At 35.5% G+C, this 25,844-nt stretch overlaps 1 protein-coding gene across 5 annotated transcripts in view; it reads right to left on the bottom strand.

The window, feature by feature from the left end:
* Window positions 1–25,844, bottom strand: part of Nr3c1 (nuclear receptor subfamily 3 group C member 1) — a 120,729-nt gene that overhangs the window by 30,474 nt on the left and 64,411 nt on the right. For 4 of the 5 annotated variants that reach the window (XM_023704012.1, XM_023704013.1, XM_023704011.1 and 1 more), the window contains exons 3-5: window positions 5,965–6,131; window positions 3,025–3,141; window positions 23–298 (exon numbers count right to left, since the gene is read on the bottom strand). In XM_023704012.1, the coding sequence (XP_023559780.1) occupies window positions 23–298; window positions 3,025–3,141; window positions 5,965–6,131 (560 nt within the window). The remainder of the gene's footprint in view (window positions 1–22; window positions 299–3,024; window positions 3,142–5,964; window positions 6,132–25,844) is intronic. The other variant, XM_012517513.2, reaches the window with a different exon arrangement.

Raw genomic sequence — 25,844 nt, 5'->3', positions numbered from 1 at the left:
CCGTCATTCCTTTGAGTCTTACCTGGTATTGCCTTTGCCCATTTCACTGCTGCGATCACTTGGCGCCCACCTAACATGTTGAGAGTGGTCATGATCCTCCAGGTCGAGTCTGGAACAGACGCATCGTAGCCTGCATATAACACCTCAGGTTCAATGACCTCCAAGAGTGACACCAGAGTGGGGGTGAGTTGTGGTAATGTTGCAGGAACTACTGTTTTGTTAAGATTTTCTGAAGTATCCTGTGAGACTCCTGTAGTAGCTTGCTGAATTCCTTTTATTTTTTTCTTTGTTTTTCGAGCTGTGGGTATTTAAAAAAAAAAAAAAAAAGGAATGAATTATAATGGGAATAGCCTCTGAAATTTATTCAAGAAGTACTGTATTTTATTTTTTGTATTTTAGGGAAGGGTCTACAGGGTGTTCAGGGTCTCAAGACTAGATCAGATTCGTAGTGATTTTCCTGTTTACAGCCTCCCAAGAGCTGGGATTACAGGCAGGTGCCACCACGCCCAGTCTCAATTGCCATCTCAGTGTGTCCCAGGGGCAGGGCCAGCAAGCCGATGGAACTCCAGGCCCCTGTGCCTGCTAGCAGGTGCTTTAATCTATTGAGCTATTTGGCCAGCCCTTCAAGAAGTATTTTAAACTTCTGAAACTATTAAGACTAAAAGAGGAGAAATATTTTAACAATTATCATAAAGTGATATGAAAGAGCAGAAATTCTGTTTTCTTCTGAAAGCAAAGGATTCCTAAGAAACTTTCTTGATACTGTTTTTCCTGGTAAGCCAGTAACTTATTTCTTTCAGTTATATAAAATAAGTCTTATAACACTACTAAAACACTATGAACAAAATTATTGTAATTTTTTGTAACTTGTGCCATTTTTACTCTAAATGTTGAAAATTTTCAGGTGTGCTATATAAGGTAAATGGCTTCTGTCAATGGAAGAATCTGAGTCTGTAAAGATTAAAAATTACAGTTTAGGATTAACTGACATTATGGTACTATATATAATGAGAATGATATGAAATACTTGTTCAAAGACTCTTATGATGAGGTGACAGATCATATGCTAAAATTAGCATTAGTTGTAGCAAGAGAAAAACCCACTTTGTACATGATGGATACTAATGGGAAGACAAAAAGAAAAACTTCTCATTTAAAGTTATCAATGAAAAATTTCCCTTTTATATGGAAAATTTATAATGATGACTATGAAGGATAATGAAGTATCCCTTTTCATATTTATATAAAGTTATCTTATATTTTAGACTTTGCATGAAACATTCTAATCAAATTAAAGCATGGATTCTCTGCATTTTTAGTAAACTTATTCATATTCCTGAAGTTATTTTATTGATTGCTATAAGAATTACAGTATTCTCTTAAAGTGACAGTACTGAATATGCCAAAGGGCAAAAGACATAAGTTTTATGAAAGAAATGCACCTGCCTCAGCTGTGAGCATATGAAGCATCTCACAAAGGGAAAAGTCAATGCAAATTAAAATAATCTTTAGATCTTCTGTCCTTAGAATGATAAAATACAGAGTTTGTGGAAGACAGATATCATGGTTAACAAAGCCAGTCATTCATATTAAAGACTTCTGTGGGCAGTCAGAAAGCTACTTTTTTAGGAAAGTTAATGTTTTAAATAGCATTTTAAAACAGAGAAACAGGATCATATACCTGTTCTAATTTAGCAGCCATGTTATCTTCCAGGCATGATACAATAAAGCAGTAAAGAGTACCAATCTGAAATCAGCACACTGGATGTAAATCCTGATTCTGCTATTTTACAGTTAGGTTCTGTACAAGTTACTTCTTGTGCCTTAATTTTTTGTAAAATAATGGCATTAATTCCCACCTCACAGGGTTGTTTTTAGAATTAGAATAGTTCCTATTACACAGGAAGAATTGTGCAAGTCCTTATCATTTACTCTAACTTACAGGAAAATGTACTTTCTATAGTCGAGTAACTTAGTCCTTAGGGCTCGTTGTGTGGTACAGAGAATTAGATTCTTTATATTTAGTCTGTCCTAACAAGAAAACCACATGGATTCCATGTTTTTCTTATCTGATTAAAAATACAAATCTGATCCTATTTATGATGTTATTTTTAATCTGATCCTTACTTAGCTTCTACATTTAGAATTCAATGTTACTTCTTTCTAGATGCTTTCCCTGACTTCCAGGACAGAACTACATGGGATCTTCCTGCTTGTTTCTACAGCACTACTCCTGCTGTGGTACACCGCGTTGTTTTGTTACCTAAATAGTAAACTGTAAAAACACTAAATTCTAATCATTTTATGGCTAATAACTCTTGCTGGTGAATACTTGTTGAATGAAAGCATTAGTATCACAACAAACACTAAACAACACATGAGTTATGAGATCGCTACGTTGATACAACTAGCCATTTCAACTGCAGCGGAATTCCAGTTTTTTTTCAGAGCAAAGTTTTTAATGATGAGATCAGTGTTCATTATACAACTTGTTACATAAACAGGGATATGAAACTCTAACACAATTACTTTCAAGTTTCTTCTTTACTTGAAAAGCAAGACGCATACAATGTTTCCAATAGTTCTTTTTCCTTGCATAGCTATAAGAAGACAGATTTCTAAGTAAAAAGCCTGCTTTGCAAAGATAAAAAACAGAAAAAGGAGTATGTACTGAAACTTCTCTAACTTCATGGAATAGTTTTGAGAACTTAAAAAGGAGTTAAGAGTTAAGTTACGTTAAACTGTGTAAGTTTATTATGTAATTTCCTTTCTTAGTGTATATGTAGTCTGCTTGTACTGAATTCAGTGTCCATAACAAGAACCAGTGAATAAACTTAAACAGAATGACATATTCACAAAAAAGTTCTATTTTACTGGGCAATAATATAAAATTATCGTAGTCAAACATATATATATATATATATATATATATATATAATTATCACATCAATCTACTTATGTCTTAAAAAGTAAAATAATCAATTTTGACCAAGATGAACAAGTCCTTTCAGTTTACTGTATTACCTTCTAGGTTCATTCCAGCTTGAAGACATTTTCGATAGCGACAGGCTGGGCAATTTTTTCTTCGAATTTTATCAATGATGCAATCATTTCTTCCAGCACAAAGATAATTGTGCTGTCCTGTATGGAATAAAACATACTTAAAATTTCAAAAGTCTTAAAGAGGTTTTATGTTATTTGTTTTGAATAAGACACAACTGACATTCAAAGGCACTGACTGATTAAGGAAGGTAACTGTACTTGCCTAAACGGAAATTAATCACAAAGTTGAGAGTTCATCTACAAAAAGTTTATTAAAATAAACCTGTACTGCAGTATATATACATAAAAGTATCCAAACAGTAAGTACAATACTTGGTTAAATTTTCAGAGAATAAGAAATTCAGCACTCTGCCTCTCAGACTGAGAAACAGAATTGTATCCTACAAACCTCGACTCATTACTCACAAAAAGTAATCACTTGATTTTATAAGTAATCACTTGATTTTATTATGACTTCTGGCCTGATACCAATGAAACTAAAGAAAGAAGAAACTTTTAAAAATACCATGGGAATCTCAAAGGGAAAATGGCTATTCTTCAACATTATGCTGCCATACACAAATAATATGTGTCCTTCATCTTAAATGTAAGATGAGTGACAGGTAAAGAGTAATATTCTTAAATATTAAGATTGTCAGTGACTAATACTAAACTCTCATGGCAGATCTTAGACCATTATTTCACATGTTGTTAGAATATAATGCTCGATTTACCTCTGATCTCAAATAGTGAAACTGTTACTGTCTCAATGTACCCAGAGTTCACTAATGTATTAAGAACAATTACACTTTTTAAAAAGGAAGACTACATGTATATTCTTATAGTCTTTTTTTAGTCTAGTTATTGAATGTCTAAGGAATGTTGATGAAAACTAAGAGAAGATCTCCTGGCCTGGTGAAAATGAGAAGTCTCCTGTATAGGACCTGCATGTCTACACAGATACACTTGTGCTCTAAAGTATGTATCTGGGCTTGAAAGCATATTTTCATTGTGTATAGATGGGAAAAACAGAACAACTATGAGTTAGAGTATCAAAGGATTAAAAAATTTTAGAGTTGGAAAGGGCCTTTGAGAACATTAAAATCTAAACAAAGAAAAGAGTCACTTACCTAACATGGCCCACTTTTGCTTTTATTATTAATTATATGTCCTAGCCAACAAAAATGATGAACATTTAAAAATTTTACCTGGAAACATGTTATAAAGAAATTAATGTAAAGCAGAAATACAGCACAGAGGCCATGTGGCTTTCCATGGTGGTGCATGCGGGAGATAAGATAGCTTTGTTTACTGGTTTAATTATGTCTGGATGCTTTTAGGTAAGGTTTGCATATGCTCTCTAATACCAGTTCTGCCCTTCTTCACCAACAACAGCTAATCCTTACAGGCATTAGAAAAAGAACATGTAAAAAATATTTTTTCGGGTTGGGGAGATAGTTCAGCAGTCTAAGTGCCTGAATGGCAAGTGCAAGGACCCAAGTTTGATTCCTGGTACAGCATGCTGTGCTGGGCCTGGTTCTGGGTATGCCAAGACAGCCACCAAGACCAGACATGATGGTGCACACCTGAAATCCCAGTGTTGGGAGGCTGACACAGGAGGATCACTATAAGTCCGAGCTGCATATTGAGACCCTGTATCCAATAAATAAATAAATGCTAAAAAATTTAATGTTCAAAATTTTTAAGGCTCTATTCCCTCTAAATTTAACATTCAAAAAGCGAGTTGTCAAATTTCCTACATACAACAGCACTGTTTCACAACATGGAAAACACCTGAAGCCCCCTTTTGGCGTGTTATGCCCACATTGTTTGGGAGATTACACCGATGGTCTTTATTCACAACTCTAGTTGACAAATTGGGTGCTAAGACAAAACTTGTATCCTGGTCACCTGGGTGGAGTAGCATGAGTAATTTTATAGTGCGCTAATGTATTAAAAAGTAATCCAGACAAAATGACTCACTTAGCTCTCAAAGATATGCAAACATAGCTGTAGACAAATAATAATCCCTATACAGTGGATGAGTAATTATGTTTCTTTAAAAATTAGTATCATCAGAACGTTAGGTAATACATTCAGGTCACATGCTTTCAAACTACTTTACAAATAACTAAATTACATTTTTTTTCCCCCAAGAGGATTCATTGGTGAAATTAGAGTCCTTTCTAATAATACTTTGCTATGGAATGAATAATTCCTTTAGGGAGACACTGCTCTTGTTCCTGTCATCAATCTAAATCCATAACCAGAGTAAGGTTTACATTAATAGAACATTCAGATAGGGAGGGAAATAACTATCTTTAAAATACCTTTCCTGACTTCAGGCAGAATTTATCACTTCTTCCTCTCTTATAATCTCTATACTTGTAATTGTTACTCATCTTTCATTTTGGTGGGCTGTGACCTACAAGAGGACAGGGTTCAGGTCCAATGGATCTGTATCACTTAGCATGGTACCCTCACTTAATAGGATAAAAAAAGCAGAGGGAGCTGTTTACCCTCCTGTTTCCACTCATAGTTGGTTCATTCTGGTATACTGGCTGTATGAGCTGGTACAGTTTGTGGCTTTGAAATCATCTAGCACATGGGCACTGAAACCCTATGGTTCTAATAAAATGAGTATTATGTTACTGCCTGAATTTAACAACATTCATTTCACACAACAGCACTGTCTTAGGATTGCCTTTGGTTATCTCATTAAACTCCCTCCCATCAATTTATGTTAATTTTAGCTCTACTTGTGTTTTAAAAAAAATCTCCTTCCTACCAAAGAATAGGAGTCATATTCTTCACTGATTTTCTAACCCTAGTGGGTTTTGCATATAAGTAGAAATTTTATAATCTACTGTGAGAAATGGGAATCAAATATATAGAGAAAAAAGAACTCTTCAAAACACACACTACCTTCCACTGCTCTTTTGAAAAATACTTTACAGCTTCCACATGTCAAGACCCCATAATGACATCCCGAGGCTTCATCTGAGCACACCAGGCAGAGTTTGGGAGGTGGTCCCGTTGCTGTTGAGGAGCTAGATGGAGGAGAGCTTACATCTGGCCTCATTCCAGGGCTACAGGAAGAAAAACAGAGTTATGAACGAATTGTCAGGACTGTAATAGCAATGTCAGATTATATTTCTCTTAGCTTCTCACTCCATGTCAGCTATCACTCTTCAGGTTGTAGAACTATAGTATAATATAAATATATTTAAATGACGAAAAAGAGGTAATTTCTTATGGTTGTACTCTAAAAGAATGGCAAGGTCATATATGATTTAGCAATTATAATTTTAATTATTTATGATTTATGTTTATAATCATTTTATTAAAGTTTAAAAAATATGACCAGAGTGTAGTTTATGAGATTTAAGTCATGTAACTACTACCACAATCAAGAGAGACATTGCCATCACTCCAAAAAGATATTTCCTACTCCTTTAACTGCTTATGAGACCAATCTCCTTCCGCATCCATTCCTGAAGTACTAGGGACTCGACTCAACACTTCACACTGAGCTATATACCCTAGACCTTTTTTATTTTTGAAACAGAATCTTGCTAAGTCAGTCAGATGATCATCTTGTTTCAGGCGTTTTTTTCCCCCTCTCCTTACAGGTTTTCTCTCTTGTATCTTTACAGTCAAGTTGCATTGCAGTTTACCCATGTCCTCTACCAGAAAAACAACAAAAAATAATTGAAAGATTGGTTTTATATCTTATTTCTGATATTACACTAGCTTAAGCCATAGTTAAGGCTTAAAAAGACTAATTTAGATAGAAATAACTACTTTCATAACCTGTTGGTTTGCAATTCTGGAAAGAGCATCTAGCTTTCAACAAAGAGGACTATTTTGCTTTCCTCTCTCAACAAAAACACCCTAAGAAGAAGGTGAAAAATATGAAACTGTTTCTCTTACCATGTCTCATTTTTCATTTTGCAAGCTTCTCACCACAAAATGTGCAGGTCTGGTATTTATTTAAATATATATTTTTATAATAAAACATAAAAAATATTTTTAAATTATTTAAATATGTATTTTATAACAGTTTTATATTTAAATATATACATTTTTAATGGAAACAAATCTTTTTAAAGTAACTTTTAATATCAGAAAAAGAAAATATGTCAGTGCCTTTGCCATCTTAAGTTAGGTGATCCTCCTGTTACAGGCCCTTTAATATAAAACATGAGATTTTAAACTCTAGTTAAATTTATAATTCCTATGGCTTTACTTTACACACACATGATAAAAATGAAGTAAAAAAGAGGTAATACTAAATTATGTTGCTTATCATTCTTAGTCCGTGGTTTTTAGAAAGAACATACACCGAATATATGTTCATTTTGAAAGGCATAAATTTTTTCTTGAAGATTTTCAACCTCAGTGAAGTTCAAAAATTGTATAATACAGATATACTGTTAACCTACAGTTACCAAATCTTAACTTTTTGCCACATTTGTTTATAAAACAGTGAAACGATCTTCTTAATGCTGCAGGAAAAGTTACAGTGGCTTCCAATATTGCATTTTCCTAAGGAGTTTTCACCTTACATGTCAACTTTAGAGTAAAAAACTGTATTATGTAGCTAAAAAGAATTTATAACTGTCTGCTTATAATTAGAAACTGCCAATTCTTTACCTGGTCATATGGTCTCAAGCAGACTTCCAAAAATATGGATGGTGGCAACTTGATTTTGGACTCTACATAAAGTGTGTTATCTATCATTTATATAAGTATAATACATGTTATAGTTTATGTCCCCAAATCCTCATGCACTCATAGGTGGGGCAAAAGAGATTAAAGTAACACCACATAACAATGTACATTTTGCCCCCTTTGAGTGGGAAAGCTAAGATGTCCTGGTCTTACAGGCACTACTAGCTATGGAAGATGCTGCAAGGTTCCATTTTGAACTTGCTAAACCTAAAGAGCTGTAAGTAAAAAGCCAGGAACAAAAATACCTTGTTCAAGTGAGTCTGCAGGAAACTGCTTGCTATTCACAATGCTACGTGTGCAGGACACCGAGGCCTGCCTAAAGTTGAGAGAAAAATACATATAGCTTTGTTTCTGTGTAATTTTCTTGTAAGAAAAGTAATTGATGAACGGATGATCATGGATAAAACATTCATGGATATATTATTAATTACACACCTTAAGAATGAAATATGCAGGTATATTTTACACCCATCTATTCAGCAAACACTGTTCAGTGTTTGCTGAATAGATGGGTGTAACATACCTGCGTATATTACAACTTCCTGGCAACTGAACGTTAGGCTTTGTGAAGATACTGAAGCCTTGGCTTGTATGAAATGCATTACTGAAATAATAATCATCTTTGAAACTGCACTAGGAAGGACAGCAGGGCCATAATATTTTGTAGCCATCCTTTATGTAAATGTCACAGTACTGCAAAAGAACAGTGAGTCTTATAGAGAGACAATCTGGGTTCAAATCCCAGCTTCAGTGCTCTTAACAGTAGTAGGACCATCTCCTAGACAGCTGCTTTTAGCCTCAGTGTGTTCCTGAATTTTTGTGTGGATTATATAATCATAGTTTTGGCTTGTCAAACAAGGCTCTACACTACCCATTGGGATTATCTGTTTTTCTCCAACTCCTTTTCCTGCTGGAAGACCCTAAGCAAAGAAAAGTGCTGTATGTCTTTTCTGTGATCCCAGTGAAGGTTAATGTCAGAGGCTGAAATTCAGGTAATTAGATATAATTTTTTGATACTTCACCAAAATTCATTAGTTTTGTTAAAGGTTAATGTTTCAATATGGAATCTGAAACCTTATTATGATTTATTGTCTACATTGCACTTTGAATGGATCTTTTTCCATGCATAGTTTAGTAATAACAGTTGAGTATCCTTCACATAAAAAGCTTGTGATCAGAAGTATTTCACAGTCTGGCATTGTTAGATTTTTGGAGTATCTGCAAAGATTTTACCAAGTGAACATCTCAATGTCTGAAATGATAAGAATTCTGAAACTACTGAATATCATGTCAGCACTCAAAAAGCTTTGGAGTTTGAAGCATTCCAATTTCTGGATTAGGGATTCTCAACCTACACCAGACATTAGTAATCTTAGAAAACTGGTTCCCATGGGATGAGCTAGGAAACATGACAATGTTAAGCCATGCAGTTATATGTAAAAGTTGAGCAAGGCAATGATCCGGAGAATATTCAGAAGATTCTTTAATCTAGGAGTTAATTGGAATGATTCTCACCCTGACTAACTATATATACTGATATCTGTGAACTAAGCTACTGCACTGCAGATGGTAATTTGTAATAGTGGTTTCATATTGGGAGTGCCTGTCATTGTGGTATTCTGAACACGGGCTGCTTGTCATGACATGCCAGTTACTGCTAAGATGTCTCTTGGGTAGGTGGATGTTCAAGAAGAAGAGGGTGGTGAATGAAAGCAAGAGACAGGAAAAGGAATACTGTGGGACAGTCCTGCTTCAAGGTTGTATATGGTGAGATTTTTGGACTTATGTGCAAACATGAGAAGCATAGAATTCTTTATCCTATTGTTAAAATATAATCTAATTTTTAAATGTTCTTTATCATATTATGTAGGGACTTAAGGTTCAACATATCAATACTTGATGAAAAATACTGTTCCTTATTATGCCTAAGATGTTTGAAATGTAGTGAAATAGTGAGGTTAAGCTTGATAACGTAAATAATAACAATAAGCTTGTCTTCTGGATGGTTAACAACCTAAGTTTGCAGACCAAAATTAGAGAAAAAGGAGGGCTACAAGGAAAGCCAATATTTTGGCCCTACCCTTCTAAGGTCAATTAAGACTCAGGACATATGAGAACTTGTACTGTAACGTGATGTACCTCAGTAGTGTCCCAGATTTTCTGATCAAGAAGGTTATGGGGCCAAAGAGGAAATTGATCGATGACGTGGAGTGTGCCTAAGGAGAGTCACATGAGGAGAAGACACTCTCTCAGGCTTTCACAGAGAGCACATTGGCCAAGCAATGGCCGTGACTCATCCACATGGCTGCACTGACAAAGGTTCTACAATCTGAGGTACAGGATCTCAGGATAAATCCTGAGGGCATTTCACTGACCTTCTCAAACCAAAAAGCTACAACTCTTGTTGCATAGGTTCTGCTTTACCTTGGTCTCAACCATCCAGTAGAAAAGTATGAAGATGAAATATAGGAAGTAAAGCCATGTTGTTATGTTGAGCTGTGGGGGACTCACGTCAATAATTTCTGACATTGCCAATTAAACAGAAGACCCAATGCTATTATGGGCTTCTGTACTCTTTTAGAATATTTTGCTGAGTTTACACACCTATAATATTCAACAACGGAACTTAAAAAAAAATTGGGGTATAACTATGAATGTCCATTTTGTATCTGTGTATTCAAAGTGGTTGGGATAGATATATAGTTGCATTCTCTTAATGAATAGAATGATTTTTTCTAATGGTGTTTGTAAGTAGGATCACAAGTCTGCATCTTGTACAGCAATTAACCACTAAGAAGAATATATGCAGTGTATTATTTGTTGAAACTGTACTTTCGATTTGATTTGAAACTGTCTCATTGCTATACGTTTATCAATAAAACTTTGAAAAGAAAAAAAAAAACTGGTTCCCTGAGTTTTCCAGAGCTGACAAATACTGACATAATCCATTACATAATATATAAAAGTTACATTTACCGAGATCATAGTGGTAGACAAATTCATTTGAAACCTGTATTCTATCAATTGGCAACAAATACTGTCAGTTGTTTTCTTGAAGGTACATACTAAGTCCAGTTCAGTCATTTTTGAGAAAAACATCCTCAAATATAGACAGCTGAAAACTGTAATTTATTTCTCCTGGTATTCTATGAAAAAAATACCTTCAGAACTTAACCTTATACACATGCTTTTCTTTCAGTATTTTTTATGAATATATATTTATTAATTTTTAAGTTTTGTTGAGAAACAGCAATGAGACAGTTCCAAAACTGATTAACAGGACAGTTTCAATAATTAATACATTGCATATTGTTTTCTGCATAGTGGTTATTCATAGTACAAGATGCATACATGATATCTTGTCCAAATACTACTAGTACAAATCTTTCTTCCCACTGAATTAAGAGAAAGTAGCTGTATATCTATCCTATTTTGCATATACAGACACAAAATGGTCCTTCCTTTGTATCCCTTTTTGTTTAGTTTTGTTAGAGATGGGTATTCCATTGCCATTTAAATATTGTAGGTGCATGAATTCAGGAAAATAATCCAATGTAGTCCAGTAGTCCATAATAGTAGTGGATTATTCCTAGGACTGGCAATGTCAGAAGTTGTTGACTTGAGCCTTTCACAGCTCAGCATATTAATATGGTTTTACTTTTTATACCTTGTTTTTATACTTTTCTGTTGGCTGGTTAAGACCAAGATAAAGCAAGACCTATGTAACAAGAAATGTATCTTTTGTATCTGATAAGGTCAGTCAAGTCCCCTCAGGATTTATCCTGTAACCCAGTACCGTAGTTTGCAGATCCTTTGTTAGTGTCAGCCATGTAGATGAGTCATGGCCATTGCTTGACCAATTTGTTCTCTGTGAAAGCATGAGAGAATGTTTTCTCTCCATGTGACTCTCCTTAGGCACACTCTCTACGTCATTGATCATGTTGCTCTGTGGTCTTATAATCTCCTTGATCAGAAAATTTGGGACACAACTGAGTTACATGATGTTACAGTATAGGTTGTTTTGTGTCCTGAGTCTTCACTGACCTTGAAAGGCTAGGGCCAAAATGTTGGCTGTCCTTGCAGCCCTTTTTTTCTCTAATTTTTGGTCTGCAAACTTAAGTTGTTAACCCTCCAGAAGAGAAGCTTATTATTACCCTACAACATATGCAGTTGGGTAAAAATTAAACATGACATGCCCATGTTTTATGTATCTTTCCTCTTTGAAACACAGATATTAAAGACATATGAATGGTTGAGAACTTTCTTGTTTGGCTGTGAATAAAATGACATACACTAAGTCACTAGCAGTTCTCTCATTTTTGCTTTTATAATCATCAATGTGTATTTCAACAAAGTGAAAGGGCAAATAAAGTCTAGAATATCACAAAAATAGTTCTGATAGGGTCTTGGGGACTTTGAGAAGTCCACTGCTAATTTTGTGACCCATGACAATTGCTGTTATGGAAAATAGTGAATGAAGACCCTAAATTAGGCATGCTACAATTCACAACTTAACTCTGCAATGTAGGGGCTTGGTGACCTTTTAGTGACTCTCAACTGCCACATGTTATTTTACCTAGCAAAAGGATATAGTACTGCTTATTAAATTATTAAAGGCTTTTCTCCACTCAGAATTGGACAGAGAGGCTAACCTTTTAACAAACCCAAGTGATGTGTGGTTGCTTTAGCTTTCAATTTAAGTCAATTTAATCAACAGTCTTTTAATATGGTACAAGAAATCCATTTGAAGAAAAAGTAAAATGGTTATCACCTGAGAAAACAAGTATTAATGTGGGAAAAATCCTGCACATATAGCTGCTATAGCTGGATTAATTTTTAACCACAAATGGAATAGGTATGTTTTCAATGGCTTATCAGTTTTCACCCAAATTCATAAGGAGGACCTCAATGGGAAGGTTTTCCCTTCCAGGGAACATTAGAGTACTTCTGGTGGTCACAACTGGGAACATGCTACTACTGGCATCTAGTGATAAGAAGCCAGACACTTTGAAAACATCTTACCATGCACAGGGCAGCCCCCCAACAAAGAGTTACTCCATTTCAAAAGTCAGGACGGAGAAACCTTTGCCATAAACCTTTCAACAGTATAAAGTGCAGGGTAGAAAAAAATCAACAAGGACTAGAAACATTTCTAAGTCTTCAAACTCTTTAAAACTGGAACAACTGCTCTATGAAGGAAGCACAAAATAGTGTTTGATTCAAATCAGATCCAAAGAGAGAAAGTTGAGGCTAGAAACTCTACAGGCTGGGGATGAGTTTGGGTCAGAAATTTATTTTTTCCTCTATAGCTAAGCACTAAAAGACAATCTTTACACATTAAAGTCACCTGTACTTTTCTTATCTTTGTTCATTAGGAAAAATATAAACTTAGCTGTACACACCAGGTGATTATATATTGTGACTGCCCATTTATCACTGTTTTACCTGAAGGATTACTGATTTGTCTGATAATAAGCTATGGAATAGTTTTCAAATCAAATACCAAAAGTACACTGGAGTAAAACTTTCATGATACTGTTAGATGGTTTTAGGAAAATATACTTTATCTTATTTAATCAGCCCAAGAAAGACTAATCATTCCCTTTGCTTTGCACTTACAGAGTGAGAGAAGTTTTAACTTTACCTGCATATTAAGACCATTTCTACAAACTATGCATTATTTATACTCACTCATTTTAGGTAGGGGTTTATATCCATAAAACCTGTATAGTAATAGGTAAAGAGAATTTTCAGTGAAGGATTTCAGTGAAGGAGGATTTAAACATTTTTTTTTTCAAACCAAAGACACCAATGGCTTTCTACATGGGCTTAGTTTCCTTGACTGTAAAGTTGAAGGCATAAATCAGTATCTATCTGTAAGGGGTTCTCCAGGCCTTTGTCTTTATGTGAGAAAATATGGTCATCTTAAATCAGTGCTTTCTCACTATAAGGATCACTCCTCTAGTCATTACATTACATAATTTCATCCCTAATTACAGTGTCAACCTTCACTCTTCAAATCAAGTGTCAAAGATGGAGAAAAACATTTTAAATCTCCTAAACCCCAAGCACTCCCTCTTCAAGCTGTGTGCTCTGTTTTGTTTGCTCAGCTGACATTAAGGGACATGAGTTCTTAGAAGAAGCAGTGATGCAAACACTATACTAAAACTAAGAATGGCAAAGTCAGAGAGTAAAAATTGTTTTTATTCTAAGTTGTAAAGACTTGATTTTTTCCCATTTGATGCATACTTACAATTAAAAACACCCAAGAATACATGGCTTGATATACATAGAATTATCAGTGTTTGTTATTGTCTTCTAACTATGTCTTCACACATCTTAAATTGTAACTTATTTCAAATATCTTATCACATTCTTTTTTTTTTTTGTTTTTACTTTTGGGACAAGGTCTTTAGCTAAACTGTCTAGAGTCTGCTGGGATTACAGGCATGTGCTCCCATCTCTAGGTACTCAGCTAAAGTATATCAAGAAAAGAGCCCATATTTGCTTCTGAAGTTTCTCTTAAATGTTCAACATCACTGGTCATTTGAGAAATGCAAATTAAAAGAGCACTGAGATTCTTTCTCTTCTCAGAAAGAATGGTTACTGTCAAAAAGTCAACCAAAGAGCTGGCCATATAGTTTAGTGGATTAAAGTGCCTACTTAGGCAGACACAGGGACTGGGGTTCGATCCCCTGCATGCTGAGACAGCAACTTAGGTTGAAAACAGGAGAATCACTGAGTTCCATCTGTGTAGTGAGACCCATCTGTGCAGTGAGAGCCTGTAGACCCTGTACCAAATGCAAAGAGGAAAAAAAGAAGTCAACCAATAACATGCTGGAGTGGCTGGGGAGAAAAAGGAACCCTTCTCCACTGTTGATGAGAATGCAGACTGGTACAACCACTATGGAAATTAGTATGAAGATTCCTCAAAAAACTAGGACTGGAGTGCCCATTCAACCCAGCTATTCCCCTACTAGATATTTTTCCTGAACTGAAATCATACCACAGTGATTTATATGCATCCATGTTTTATAGCAGCACAGTCTGTTGTAGCTAAATTTTGGAAGCAACCCAAATGCCCATGAACTGAGAAATGGATAAAGAAGATGTATTTTTACACAATGGAGTATTATTCAACTATAAAAAGGATAATTTTGAGGCTTTTACTGGTAAATGGATGCACCTATAGAACCATACTCTTTAAGTGTAATGAATAGACCCACATATGCAAACCTTGTATTGTCTCTTTATTGTGAGAACCTGAAAGCTAAAATAAACTAAAGGGTACAGTAGATACCACGAAAAGGAAATGAACCTATTCAAAAGGAGAGAATTACTGACATGAGAAGGCCAGGAGAGGGAGTGCAAGAAAGAGATATATCTACGTATGTAAAGATAGTTTGGATAATTGCAGTGTGGATTTCTGCTGGTCTATATAGAAAGGAGCAGTTAATGCTTAATTTTTTTTGTCTTTTTTCATTTTTTTCTCTTAATTTCTTACAACTTTTTTCTTTTCCAGTTTTGCATGCATATATCTGGCAATCTCAACAACTAATTTTAAGACAGCACTATGCAATATAACAAATACTACTGAATTCATATTTTGTTTAGTGAAATTCTGTATCATTTGTAATTTTTTTTTTTTTTTTTTTTGTGGAATCGTAGATTGAACTCAGGCCCTTGTGCTTGCCAGGCAAACACTTTTTCTACTGAGTTCTCTCTATGGCCCCAATTTTTTCTTTTTAAATACTATTTTGTATTTGCTTTAAAAAAATGTCTATCATACTCTGTATAGTTTTTGAACAGGGTCATGCTATGTAGTCCAGCCTAGACTGGAACTCTTGATCTTCCTTTAGTCCTCCCAAGTGCTGGGACTACAGGTATGTGCCACCATGCCTTATCTTTTTCTATTCTTAGATTTGAATTCCATTTGCCATGCTTGCTAATTTAGACATGAATATAAAGAGTCTGCCAACTCCAACCCTTTCTCCACATCCTATTTATTTCCCCTACAACAGTATGTCATGTATTTTTTCCTTCTAGTGTGTTCTGGTGGCCACCATCTAATGTATGCTCTCCTTTGCCATCTGTCTTAACCATTGCAGTGGTTTACACTTAGCAATCCTGGCTTTGGCTTCTTGTTCCACTCCACCTGCCACACTGCTAAAACTTTTTTTCTTATTATGATTAAAAATCTCAGGTGCTTTTCCGCTGTGTGTAATGCAAGTGTAGTATGTTCACAATTTGGTTCATTTTCCAACCCCATGTCTTCCTACTGCTCTGCACAAACCTTTCAGTTTATCATTTTAAAGGTCGTGCTTGTCTGGTGTCACATTTTTTCTGGAAGGTTATGCTACGATTTGCTCTCCAAGCCTTAACTGTCCAAAACAACATTTCAAAGCTGGTCCACAGCAGACTTACACAGATGACTGTTACTTTTTGATACAGTTTCTATAGGTATCCTATTTCTACCAGAAACTCCCTCTTCAAATCACCAGCATCTTAGACAAGGCCAGTGCATGTTATTTTATTTAGCTTACTTTTTCTTTAAATATTTACCTGTTAATTTGAAAGATTTTGAAGTTGCTAACATGCTAGATTTTACCTAGAACACTGGCTCCTAGTAGGTACCACTGTGCGAATTTATTCTTTATATACATTATTGCATTTACTCCTCTTTACAGTCCTATTAGACTGGCACTATATAGAACATTTATAAGGCCGGGAGATGGCTCAGTGGAATAAGCGCTTCCCTGGCAAGCCCGAGGGCCTGAGTTCAATCCCCGGTTCCGCCAAAAAAACCCCAAAACAAAACAAAACAAAAAACATTTATAGATGATCAAACAGATTTTGGGAAGCTGACTTGCCTAAGATGACATAATTAGCAAGTAACTAGGTCAGAACTCAAACCAAAGTTTTTCTGACATCCAAATCGACATTCTTAGCCAATAATCTCCTTTTTTGGTTATGAGAAACAGAACTGAGAAAAGTATATACAGGTTCTCAAACTGAGAATAATGTTCTCCATTTTACATTTCAGTAACAAAACCCAAAAAGGTATCAAATTTCCCTTGTCTAATTCTAATCATAATTTTCAAATGAGTATTATTATTTTTTTTTTCTGTTTGCCTAGAGTTATCAGAGCAGATCAAACTGGTCAAAAATAGTTGCCTTAAAACTGTGACAATCTGAGATGCAATCACTTAATATACCTATATATTTTATATTACACAATTCATAAATTCCACATTTATAAAAACAAAAGGAATGTATAAGCATTGTGTCTGTACTTGTATTATATATAGGAAAAGAAAAACTCTCAGAATGAACTTCAATCAGATTTGAGGCCACGTACTCTCTTTCTTAGATTTGTATGTAACTGACATATCCATTTTGCTAGTCTAGATTCTTTAATATATAAATTTCCTTTAGGTTTTGATGATGCTTTCATATCCTAGCTCTTAACTATCCACTGAAAGAATTTTCCAAAAAAGTTAAGTCTAGTTAGTATAGGTTTAATAGTGAAAATACTGGTCAATTTGCTCTATTAGGTCAAGATGGAAAGAAAGCCTTCAGAATGATACACAAGTTATTTAATTAAGATTGGCAAGATAGCATATTAGATGAACAACTGAAGACTGAAAAGGGTTTCAGGAGTGAAAAGAAATGTCCCAGCAGGCATCACCATATTGGAAACCACTTTTGCATGCCACACTCTATGGCTGGTCACTTTTACATAAATATGTAATTAATTGTTACTACTAAGCTCACCTTGCATATAAAATACAGAGAAAACGAGTCATTTCTGATGCAACTTTGGGCATAAGGTACTGTTTGGATTTGGGTGCTGCTTTGGCTGAGATGCAAGCCAAAATCTACGCATCTCGCTTTCTCAACTACTGTCTTGCAGGGACCTACAGGGTGGTAGCCATTAAGCTCAAAAAGCACTTAAAAGATTATACGGGTTATCAAATAGTCTTGAGATAAAGTTAAGCACCAAATTTGTTTTTGCCTTCCATTACTGATAAGCAACGGAGAAGAGATTACTGCTGATATTACATTAAAGTAGAAAGTAAAAGACACAAAAGTACCTAGTTATTTTCATTTTTGTTGTATAGATCCTTATACTGACATACTGGCACTCTAAATTATTTTTTGAAAGTCATGCTAATCACTAAAATACTAAATTAACATATGAACCACATATAAAAATATGAAAGTGGAAATTATGTGTTTTAAAAAAATTTTTTTATGTATTTGGTACAGGGTCTACAGGGTCTGCAGGATCTCACTACACAGATTGGGCTCACAGTGATCCTCCTGTTTTCATCCTCCCCCCGGCCCCTGCGGCTGCCTAAGTAGGTGCTTTAGTATACTGAGGTATTTGGCCAGCCCTCAGTGTTTTGTTTATTCATAACACTTTGTACTTAGCTTTGAATTATATTGTGTATTTGATAATGTATTAGACCTTAGAGTTTGGGGTGATACATTTAATTCTTATGAAATATACCACTCCACTAAGGTACCAAGTTTGGCATACATGATGATATGAATAAAGTTAGTATTATATAGGCTTAACTACATGGGTGGTATCTAGCCATACTATCAATTTTACTGATGAAAGATTTATATATACTGACTAGCAAAAATGAATGTAGCTGGCATTTGAGTGGGCTGAAAACAAAAAGTTTAATTATTAATAAGGCACCAAAGTACACTTAACCTGACTACATAGTAATAGTTGTAATTTATTTTGCGCTTCTTATGTTCAAGGCATTTGATGTACATTCTATAGTCCTCATTACAACCTTGAAAGTAGGTGCCACTAATCTCACTTGATAGATACAGAAACTAAGGCTCATAAATGTTAAGAGAAATAGTCCTGGGGCCATATGTAATGCACTGTTTGGTCTCACTGTGCAGCTCAGGCTCGTGGTGATCCTTCTGTTTTCAGCCTCCCCAGTGCTGGGATTGCAGCCATGCGCCACAACGCCCACACTCAGTCACTGGCTCAGAGGGCGCGGGGGCAGGGCCAGGGCCGGTAGCTCATATGGTGCCTGGGATTGAAGCCCAGCCCCTGCACTTGACTAAGCAGGCGCTTAGTCTGTTGAACTATCTCACTGGCCCTAAGGCACTGTTAAGAGGCCAAGCCTAAAACTGAATTCAAGACTACAAGACTACTGCTATTTTATTTTTAGTACATATCCATAATAAACTTGTGGCTATCTAAATGTATGGTATATTATAACTACAAAATATTTGTAGCCTTCTTTCAAAGAAACTAAGGTCAAGTTATCCTCCAAGTAATAGTTATCATAAGTAACAAATTAATATTTTTTGCCAATACTCAGTCATTTATTTTGAGTTCTCCAAAACAGGTAAAATGGCTGGCTGCATTTTTAAAAATACATGTAAATTGTTCCAAAATTCTATATTTCCTATACTCTGGTAAAATCTTCTTGGTAAATTATGTAACTAAGAATCTATCAAAACATACTGAAAAAATAATGTATTGAATTAGAGTAGACGTACTCTGATTTATATATATTTGTTTACATATTTTCTCAATACATAATGGCAGAATGATAAGGGATTATAAATTACCATGTAGTTCCATTTGAATAAATTTAGCAATAGAAAACAAGTTTTTATTTTTGCTTTTCAGAGTCCAAATAAAGACAGATTACTGTAATTCATTTTAGAATACTCACTAGAAAATAATTTGCATTTCTTTAAACCTAGTACTTGCTAACATTGTAGAAACCATTCAGAAATGAAAAAGAAACTTTTAAATCCATTTATAGGTCGAGTGTTTCATCCCCCCCCCCCCCAAAAAAAAACCAAAGTGATAATGGATTTTTATTTTAAAGATATTCTTCAGAATGTAAAGATTTCAAGGGCATTTTGAGAAGTGATAAATAATTACTAGTAAGGCAGTAGATACAATCTGAGAGCCTGGGAAGTGATAAGCATTTATTATCAAATAACAGTAATTCTGCTTGCTTTTAACCTTTTCCCTTTTTTAAAAAAGTTATGTGCGCATTTAAAATAAAACCAACAGTATACTCCCTAAAACAAACTTGGTTTAAAACTTCTGCACAAGTTCATGTCTCCAGGAAAATATTGTAAGAACTGTTAGTCATAAGTGAACAAATCTTTTCCTGAAAACAATCTAAGAATGTTTTTAAGAATTTGAGTATTAGCCATTAGGAAGCATTTTTTAATTTAATTTAAAATTTTTTCCCCTGTATTTTAGAGAAAGGTCTACAGGGTGTTTAGGGTCTCGCTACTAGATCAGACTTGTAGTGATCCACCTGTTTACAGTCTCCCAAGAGCTGGGATTACAGGTGTGCGCCACCATGCGCAGTCTCAGCACACCCCTGAGGCAGGCCCAGGGATTGAACCCCTGGCCCCTGCGCCTGCTTGCCGGCATTTTACTCTGCTGAGCTATTTGGCCAGCCCTAGCCTTATACCACATAGTGATCCCTGATTCAGGGATCACTATTTTTTTTTTTTTTTTTTAAAACAGTATCAGGGATTGAACTCAGGACCTTGCACTTACCAGGCAAGTGCTTATTCTACTGAGCTATCTTCCCAGCACTCATTTTTTAAAAAAATGTATTTGGTCGCTGCAGGGTTTCATTACACAGTTTGGACTTGTGGTTATTCTCCTGCTTTCAGCCTCCCCAGTGCTGGGATTACAGGTGCGCGCCACCATGCTCGGACTCTGGCTGGCTAGGCCTGCTCTGGGAGCAGGGCTGGCACAGCATGTAGTGCCGTGGATCAAACCGCAGTCCCTGTGCTTCTAAGCAAGTGCTTTAATCCACTGAGCTATCCTGCCAGCCCAGGATGCATTTTTAAACTGTGTTTGTATGTAAACAGTTCTACATGTAGAAAACGGAAGGTGCTATCACACTAGTGACGGCATTTCCACCAAGTAGCATCTCCAACATTTAAGAAATGAAATTTCTGAAAATACAGTCCTCAAAGCCAATGTTTTTAAGCCTGTTACATTTTCAAACCCTAATCCAACAAAATAATTTTAAAGTCTTTCACAACTTCAAAATAGTTAAATACAACAACAAAACTTGGAGGTTTGAGGGGAAAGAGAAGGTTTATAAACAAAATTTTCATCTATAGTGTAAAACACAACACAAAACATCTACCACTGCCAAAAGATGAATCACAAAACTGGTATTTCAAGGTCAAGCCATTAACATGTTGCTCAGACAGCTACAACTACAGATGAAATGCGTCATTTTTAAGTTATTTTCCCACATTATCTTTATTACTGACCACTCACAGCACTCAGGACACTAAAACATCACAACATGCACTGTTGCTTACTAGGCAGACATTCGTGTGTGAGTTTAGCTGTGCTGGGTTTCTATCACAACAGGCTGTACTCACCTTATGTTCCTTATACTTATCCATCACTTTCTATAAGAACTAAAGACCCTAAATCATAAATTTCAGCCATAAGAATTAAGAGTAGAAAGTAAACTGAAAAAAATCTTTCAAAATTACAATGGAAGTTGTCAGTGAAAGTTCACCTAGTCAGCTGGAGGAGCAATGTTTCCATTTCTGTGCACCAAGAGGGCATATATAGTAGCTGAAAAGCACCCTTGTTTGAAATTTCAGTAGTGCTTAGAGTAAAAATAATATAAAAATGTTTATGGGATTTCAGAAATGTGGCATAAATTCTAAATCTTAAAAAAAAAGAGCACCAATGACTTAAGGAAATTCAAGCTACAGAAAAAGTGAAGGGCTCGTGCCTTTGTGTGACTGCACTGGGTAACTAACATGACCAGCTGACTGTACTTGGAGGCTAGATGGTTCTGCTTTTAATGGGGCAAACTGGTTGCCTTCTTGTTACCATCAACAAATCATGTGCACCATTTTCTACTTATGAGGGAGAGAAAAACAATATACTCTCCATAACTTAATTTATCTGTAAGATCCAAAATGTATTTTCTACTTCTGCCTATACTGGAGATTGAAACCACATACTTCACATTGAACTACATCCTCAGACCTTTTTATTGAGATATGATTTTGCTAAGTTGCTAAATTGCCTAGACTGGACATCACATTAAATGGGGGAAAACTGAAGCTTTTCCTTTAAAGTCACAAACAAGACAAGGATGACCACTATCACCACTCTTGTTTAACATACTACTGGAAACTTTAGAAAAATCAGGTAAGAAAAGGTGTATGAACAGGAAAGAAAGAAGTCAAAGTATTCTAATTTTCAGATGATATAATCCTCTACATAGAAAACCCAAAAAATTCAAGCAAAAGACTTCTAGAATTAACTAAATTCAGTAAATGTAGCAAGATATAAAATCAATAACATTCCTGAAATGACAATATTTAATACAAAAAATTCTGTTCTTAAATATTTGCATTATTCTTTGGTTTAAAGCAGAATTCTAAAAATCTATTTCAAATAAATTGTGGAAGAATATAAATTATTTAACTGACAACATAATATATGTAAATTCCATCAATTTTTATTATGAATTACACAAGTATTAGTGCTATGGGCTTGACAATAAGTCTTTTAGCAAAGAAAAGTCTTACAGCAGGAAAAAGAAGGCAGAAATGACTTTTTCATCACATCATATCCTGGCTGTGATCCACTTGATGTTTATCCAGGGTGATGAGATTGTTGAATCATAAGTTGTTCCACTGATGCCATGTTCAGGAAGAGAAATTGCTCTCTGAGACCTTCAAATAGAAATCTGGGACAGCCATAGTCAAAACTATTAATAGCAAGGTGCCATGCAGGTGTTTCACAGAAGAAGAAAAAAAAGTTTAGAAATAAATTTCTTGTGGTAATACAACTGATGTTAACACCCTGGATATGTAGCATGCATGTGGCTACATGCTCTACAAAAATGATTTCAGTTATTTTAATGTTGGTAACATAATGAGAATGAGTTACCATGGACATACATTTGGCAAGTCAACTTTTAAGAGAAGCTAGAAAGGTTATGCAAAGGTTTCATAAAAACATGAGAAAAGCTTACCCCAAAATGTTTTAAAATGGGACCACAAAGTCCTGAGAAACATGCAGAAGTGACTGAATTTCTAACTAGGAACCAAGAAATACTGTACTGTATGCTCTGTCCTTAGCATTATGCTTCAAACTAGTAAACATTGTGTGTTCATGAAGCTTCTATAGTTCAGTTGGAGAGACATACAAGGAACTGGCCAATTACATACATTAGATTCATGCTGTTTGGAGAGAACTGGAGAATCTTTAAGTGGACATACCAGCAAGTTTACCTAGAGGAGATGACATCTGTTCTAAGTTGGAAAGATGAGAGGTAGGTTGACAAAGAGAATGTATCATGGAGTACAGTTGTTTCAGAGGACCTTAAAGTCGTGATAAAAAAGCATTAACAAAACAGTGCTTATTTTCTAGAATGACCTGTTGCCAGGTTTTATTTTCAAAATAGCTAATACATAAGAAATTCAAAGTAGTATTGTATAAGTTTTTGAAGTTCCAAGATACCACTACTATTCGGAAAATACTATGAAAAATCTACGAACTATAAATGTACAGAGGGCAACAGTACAGGGGCAATTGCTAGGTTAAATGTCATTAGACACAAATGTAAGACAGCATTTAGTGAAGGGAGGATGAAATGGCAGAAGTCTTGATGACCATGGCAATACATTTTCATCTTTAGACTGTTAAAGTACTTATGTGCAAAACAGATTTTCTCCGCACCCCCAAAATGAGCAACAAGGAAGAGTCTAGATATTTTCTACCACCATAAACACCATGTTTTGGCTTCCCTGGAAAACTTCTTGATTTCTGAATAAAGCCACTGAGCTTGCAGAAGACACAAATCCTTTAATTCTAACATCTGTAATTCTCTGATTCAGATATACACAGGCAAACAACTAGGGATGAACAACAATAGCATTCTTTTAATGAGAACCAGTAATAGTAGTAATGCTTATATATGTAGGTACTATTATTCTCATTATCTAGGCAAAAGGAAAATGAAAGCTTAGAGAAAACCAGTAGGAGATTTAGGTTTCACTTTCAGGCACGGAGCTCCTGAATTTATGAGATTAATCATCAGGGTGTGTCACATGCTGCTTCTCTTACTAAACATTAAGTAGCAATAGTCCCTGTACACTTACAGTTCTTAGATTTTTCACAGTTTTTTTCAGAATAGTAGTGGTATCTTGGAACTTCAAAAACTTATACAACTCTACCTTGAATTTCTTATGTATTAGCTATTTTGAAAACAAAACCTGGCAACAGGCCATTCAATTTAGGATAAGGAGTGACATTTCTTTCATGCACAGACAACAATTAGAAAATCAAATAAAGGTCTTTCATAATTCAAAATAACTTTCCAAAAATACATGGATTGTTACATGGTTCTTGAAAACTGATTTCTGATGTTATAAAACAGCAATAAGAGAGTGTCCTCATCTGTGTTAGTGTTGTAGAATTTACAACATCGTTTTTAATAGCACAATAAAGGAAATTTCTCATTAGTGGCAGTGTAGCATATGTAAGGAACAGCTTCTCTTGCATGCTTAAGTGTAACTACATAAAATGTTAAACATCTACATGCTCAAAAATACACAAATGTTTTTTTGTATTTATCCCACTAGAGTGTGTTTATTTCTTTACAAGTATTTGGAACTGGATCTCACTACCCAGTTTGGACTCATAGTGATCCTCCTGTTTTCAGCCTCCCCAGCACTGGGATTACAGGCCTGCGCCACTATACCGCACCAACATCCAAACCACACACCCACACCACACCCAAACTTACTGGATGGCCCAGTGTGCCCACGGGAAGGACCAGTGCAGCATGTCATGCTGAGAATCGAACTCTGGTTCCTGCACTTGCTTAAGCAGGTGCTTAGTTTACTGAGCTATCTTGCTGGCCCTACAGGGTATTTAAATTACTTCATCAAAGTAAAAAATGGAGACTAGCAAGTTCACAATCTTGTCGTGTTGCAGGCTATAACCTTTCCCAAGCTGCGGCTACCCAGATGTTGTGACTCAGCCCAGAACCTGCCCCCACCTCCCAGTCACCAAAGCAAGCTAATATGTGAGGAAGAAACATATCTGCAGACCTGTGCCCAGCTCTTAAAGTAATCATTTTAACAGGGTGTCACACTGGTAAAGAATTAAAGGTTGTCTTCACTTACAAATTCCACTTAAATTACCCATCATTTCTAATATCTACTAAACGACATAGTGTCTTTTCTGCAAATTGATTTCACTGTATGCAGTTAAGCTGTTCTGCTACTCAAGACTTTCAGCCTGAAAAGGCCATCTCTGTGCCATAATCAAGAATGTACAATCACATTCCCATTGTAGAAACTCAGTCCAAACTAAACATCAAGAAACATTATCATTTATGCAAAATGACAGTAAGAAAGGCAGTTAATACCTCTGTCAAGTATGTGCTAAGATGCAGCTTCTGTGCAGTTCTTCAAACCTAACAGCACAGAATATGGTGCAGATTTCTTCAGTTATCAAACACAACTCTGCTGCCTATGCCTACAGGTACAAGAATGAGCGCCTCCCACCCTTTATGCACCTGTGTCAGCTTTCAATCTCTTCCCTAAATTTGGATCTCTGAACATCTTTCCACTGGTGCTTTTTTGGATTGAGGTTTTATACCCTTAAAATATAGGCAGCTGGACTGAGATTCCCTGCATGCACTTCTTCAGTATTCATTTCAAATCTCAGGGCCTCCAAAGTGTCTTAATCATTCGGGCCCATAACTTTATTGACTCTGTTCAAAGCATCAACTCGCCTTTCTCAAAGCATATACTGGAGATTCAATTAAAACATTTGAATGAGAGAAATCATTCCTAAAATTTATCTGGAACCAGAAAAGACCTAGAATAGCAAAGGCAATTCTGGGCAATAAAGCCAAGGCAGGAGGCATTACAATTACTGACTTGAAATTATACTAAAAGGCTACTGTGATAAAATCAGCATGGTACTGGCAACAAAATAGACCTGAGGATCAATGGAATAGATTAGAAGACACTTAAGCCCCTACGAACACACT

Source organism: Octodon degus, unplaced genomic scaffold, assembly GCF_000260255.1.
Source record: "Octodon degus isolate 3935 unplaced genomic scaffold, OctDeg1.0 scaffold00185, whole genome shotgun sequence".
Taxonomy (NCBI): domain Eukaryota; kingdom Metazoa; phylum Chordata; class Mammalia; order Rodentia; family Octodontidae; genus Octodon; species Octodon degus.
Note: the sequence above shows the minus strand (reverse complement) of the source record. Positions and strands in the feature narration are given on the sequence as shown.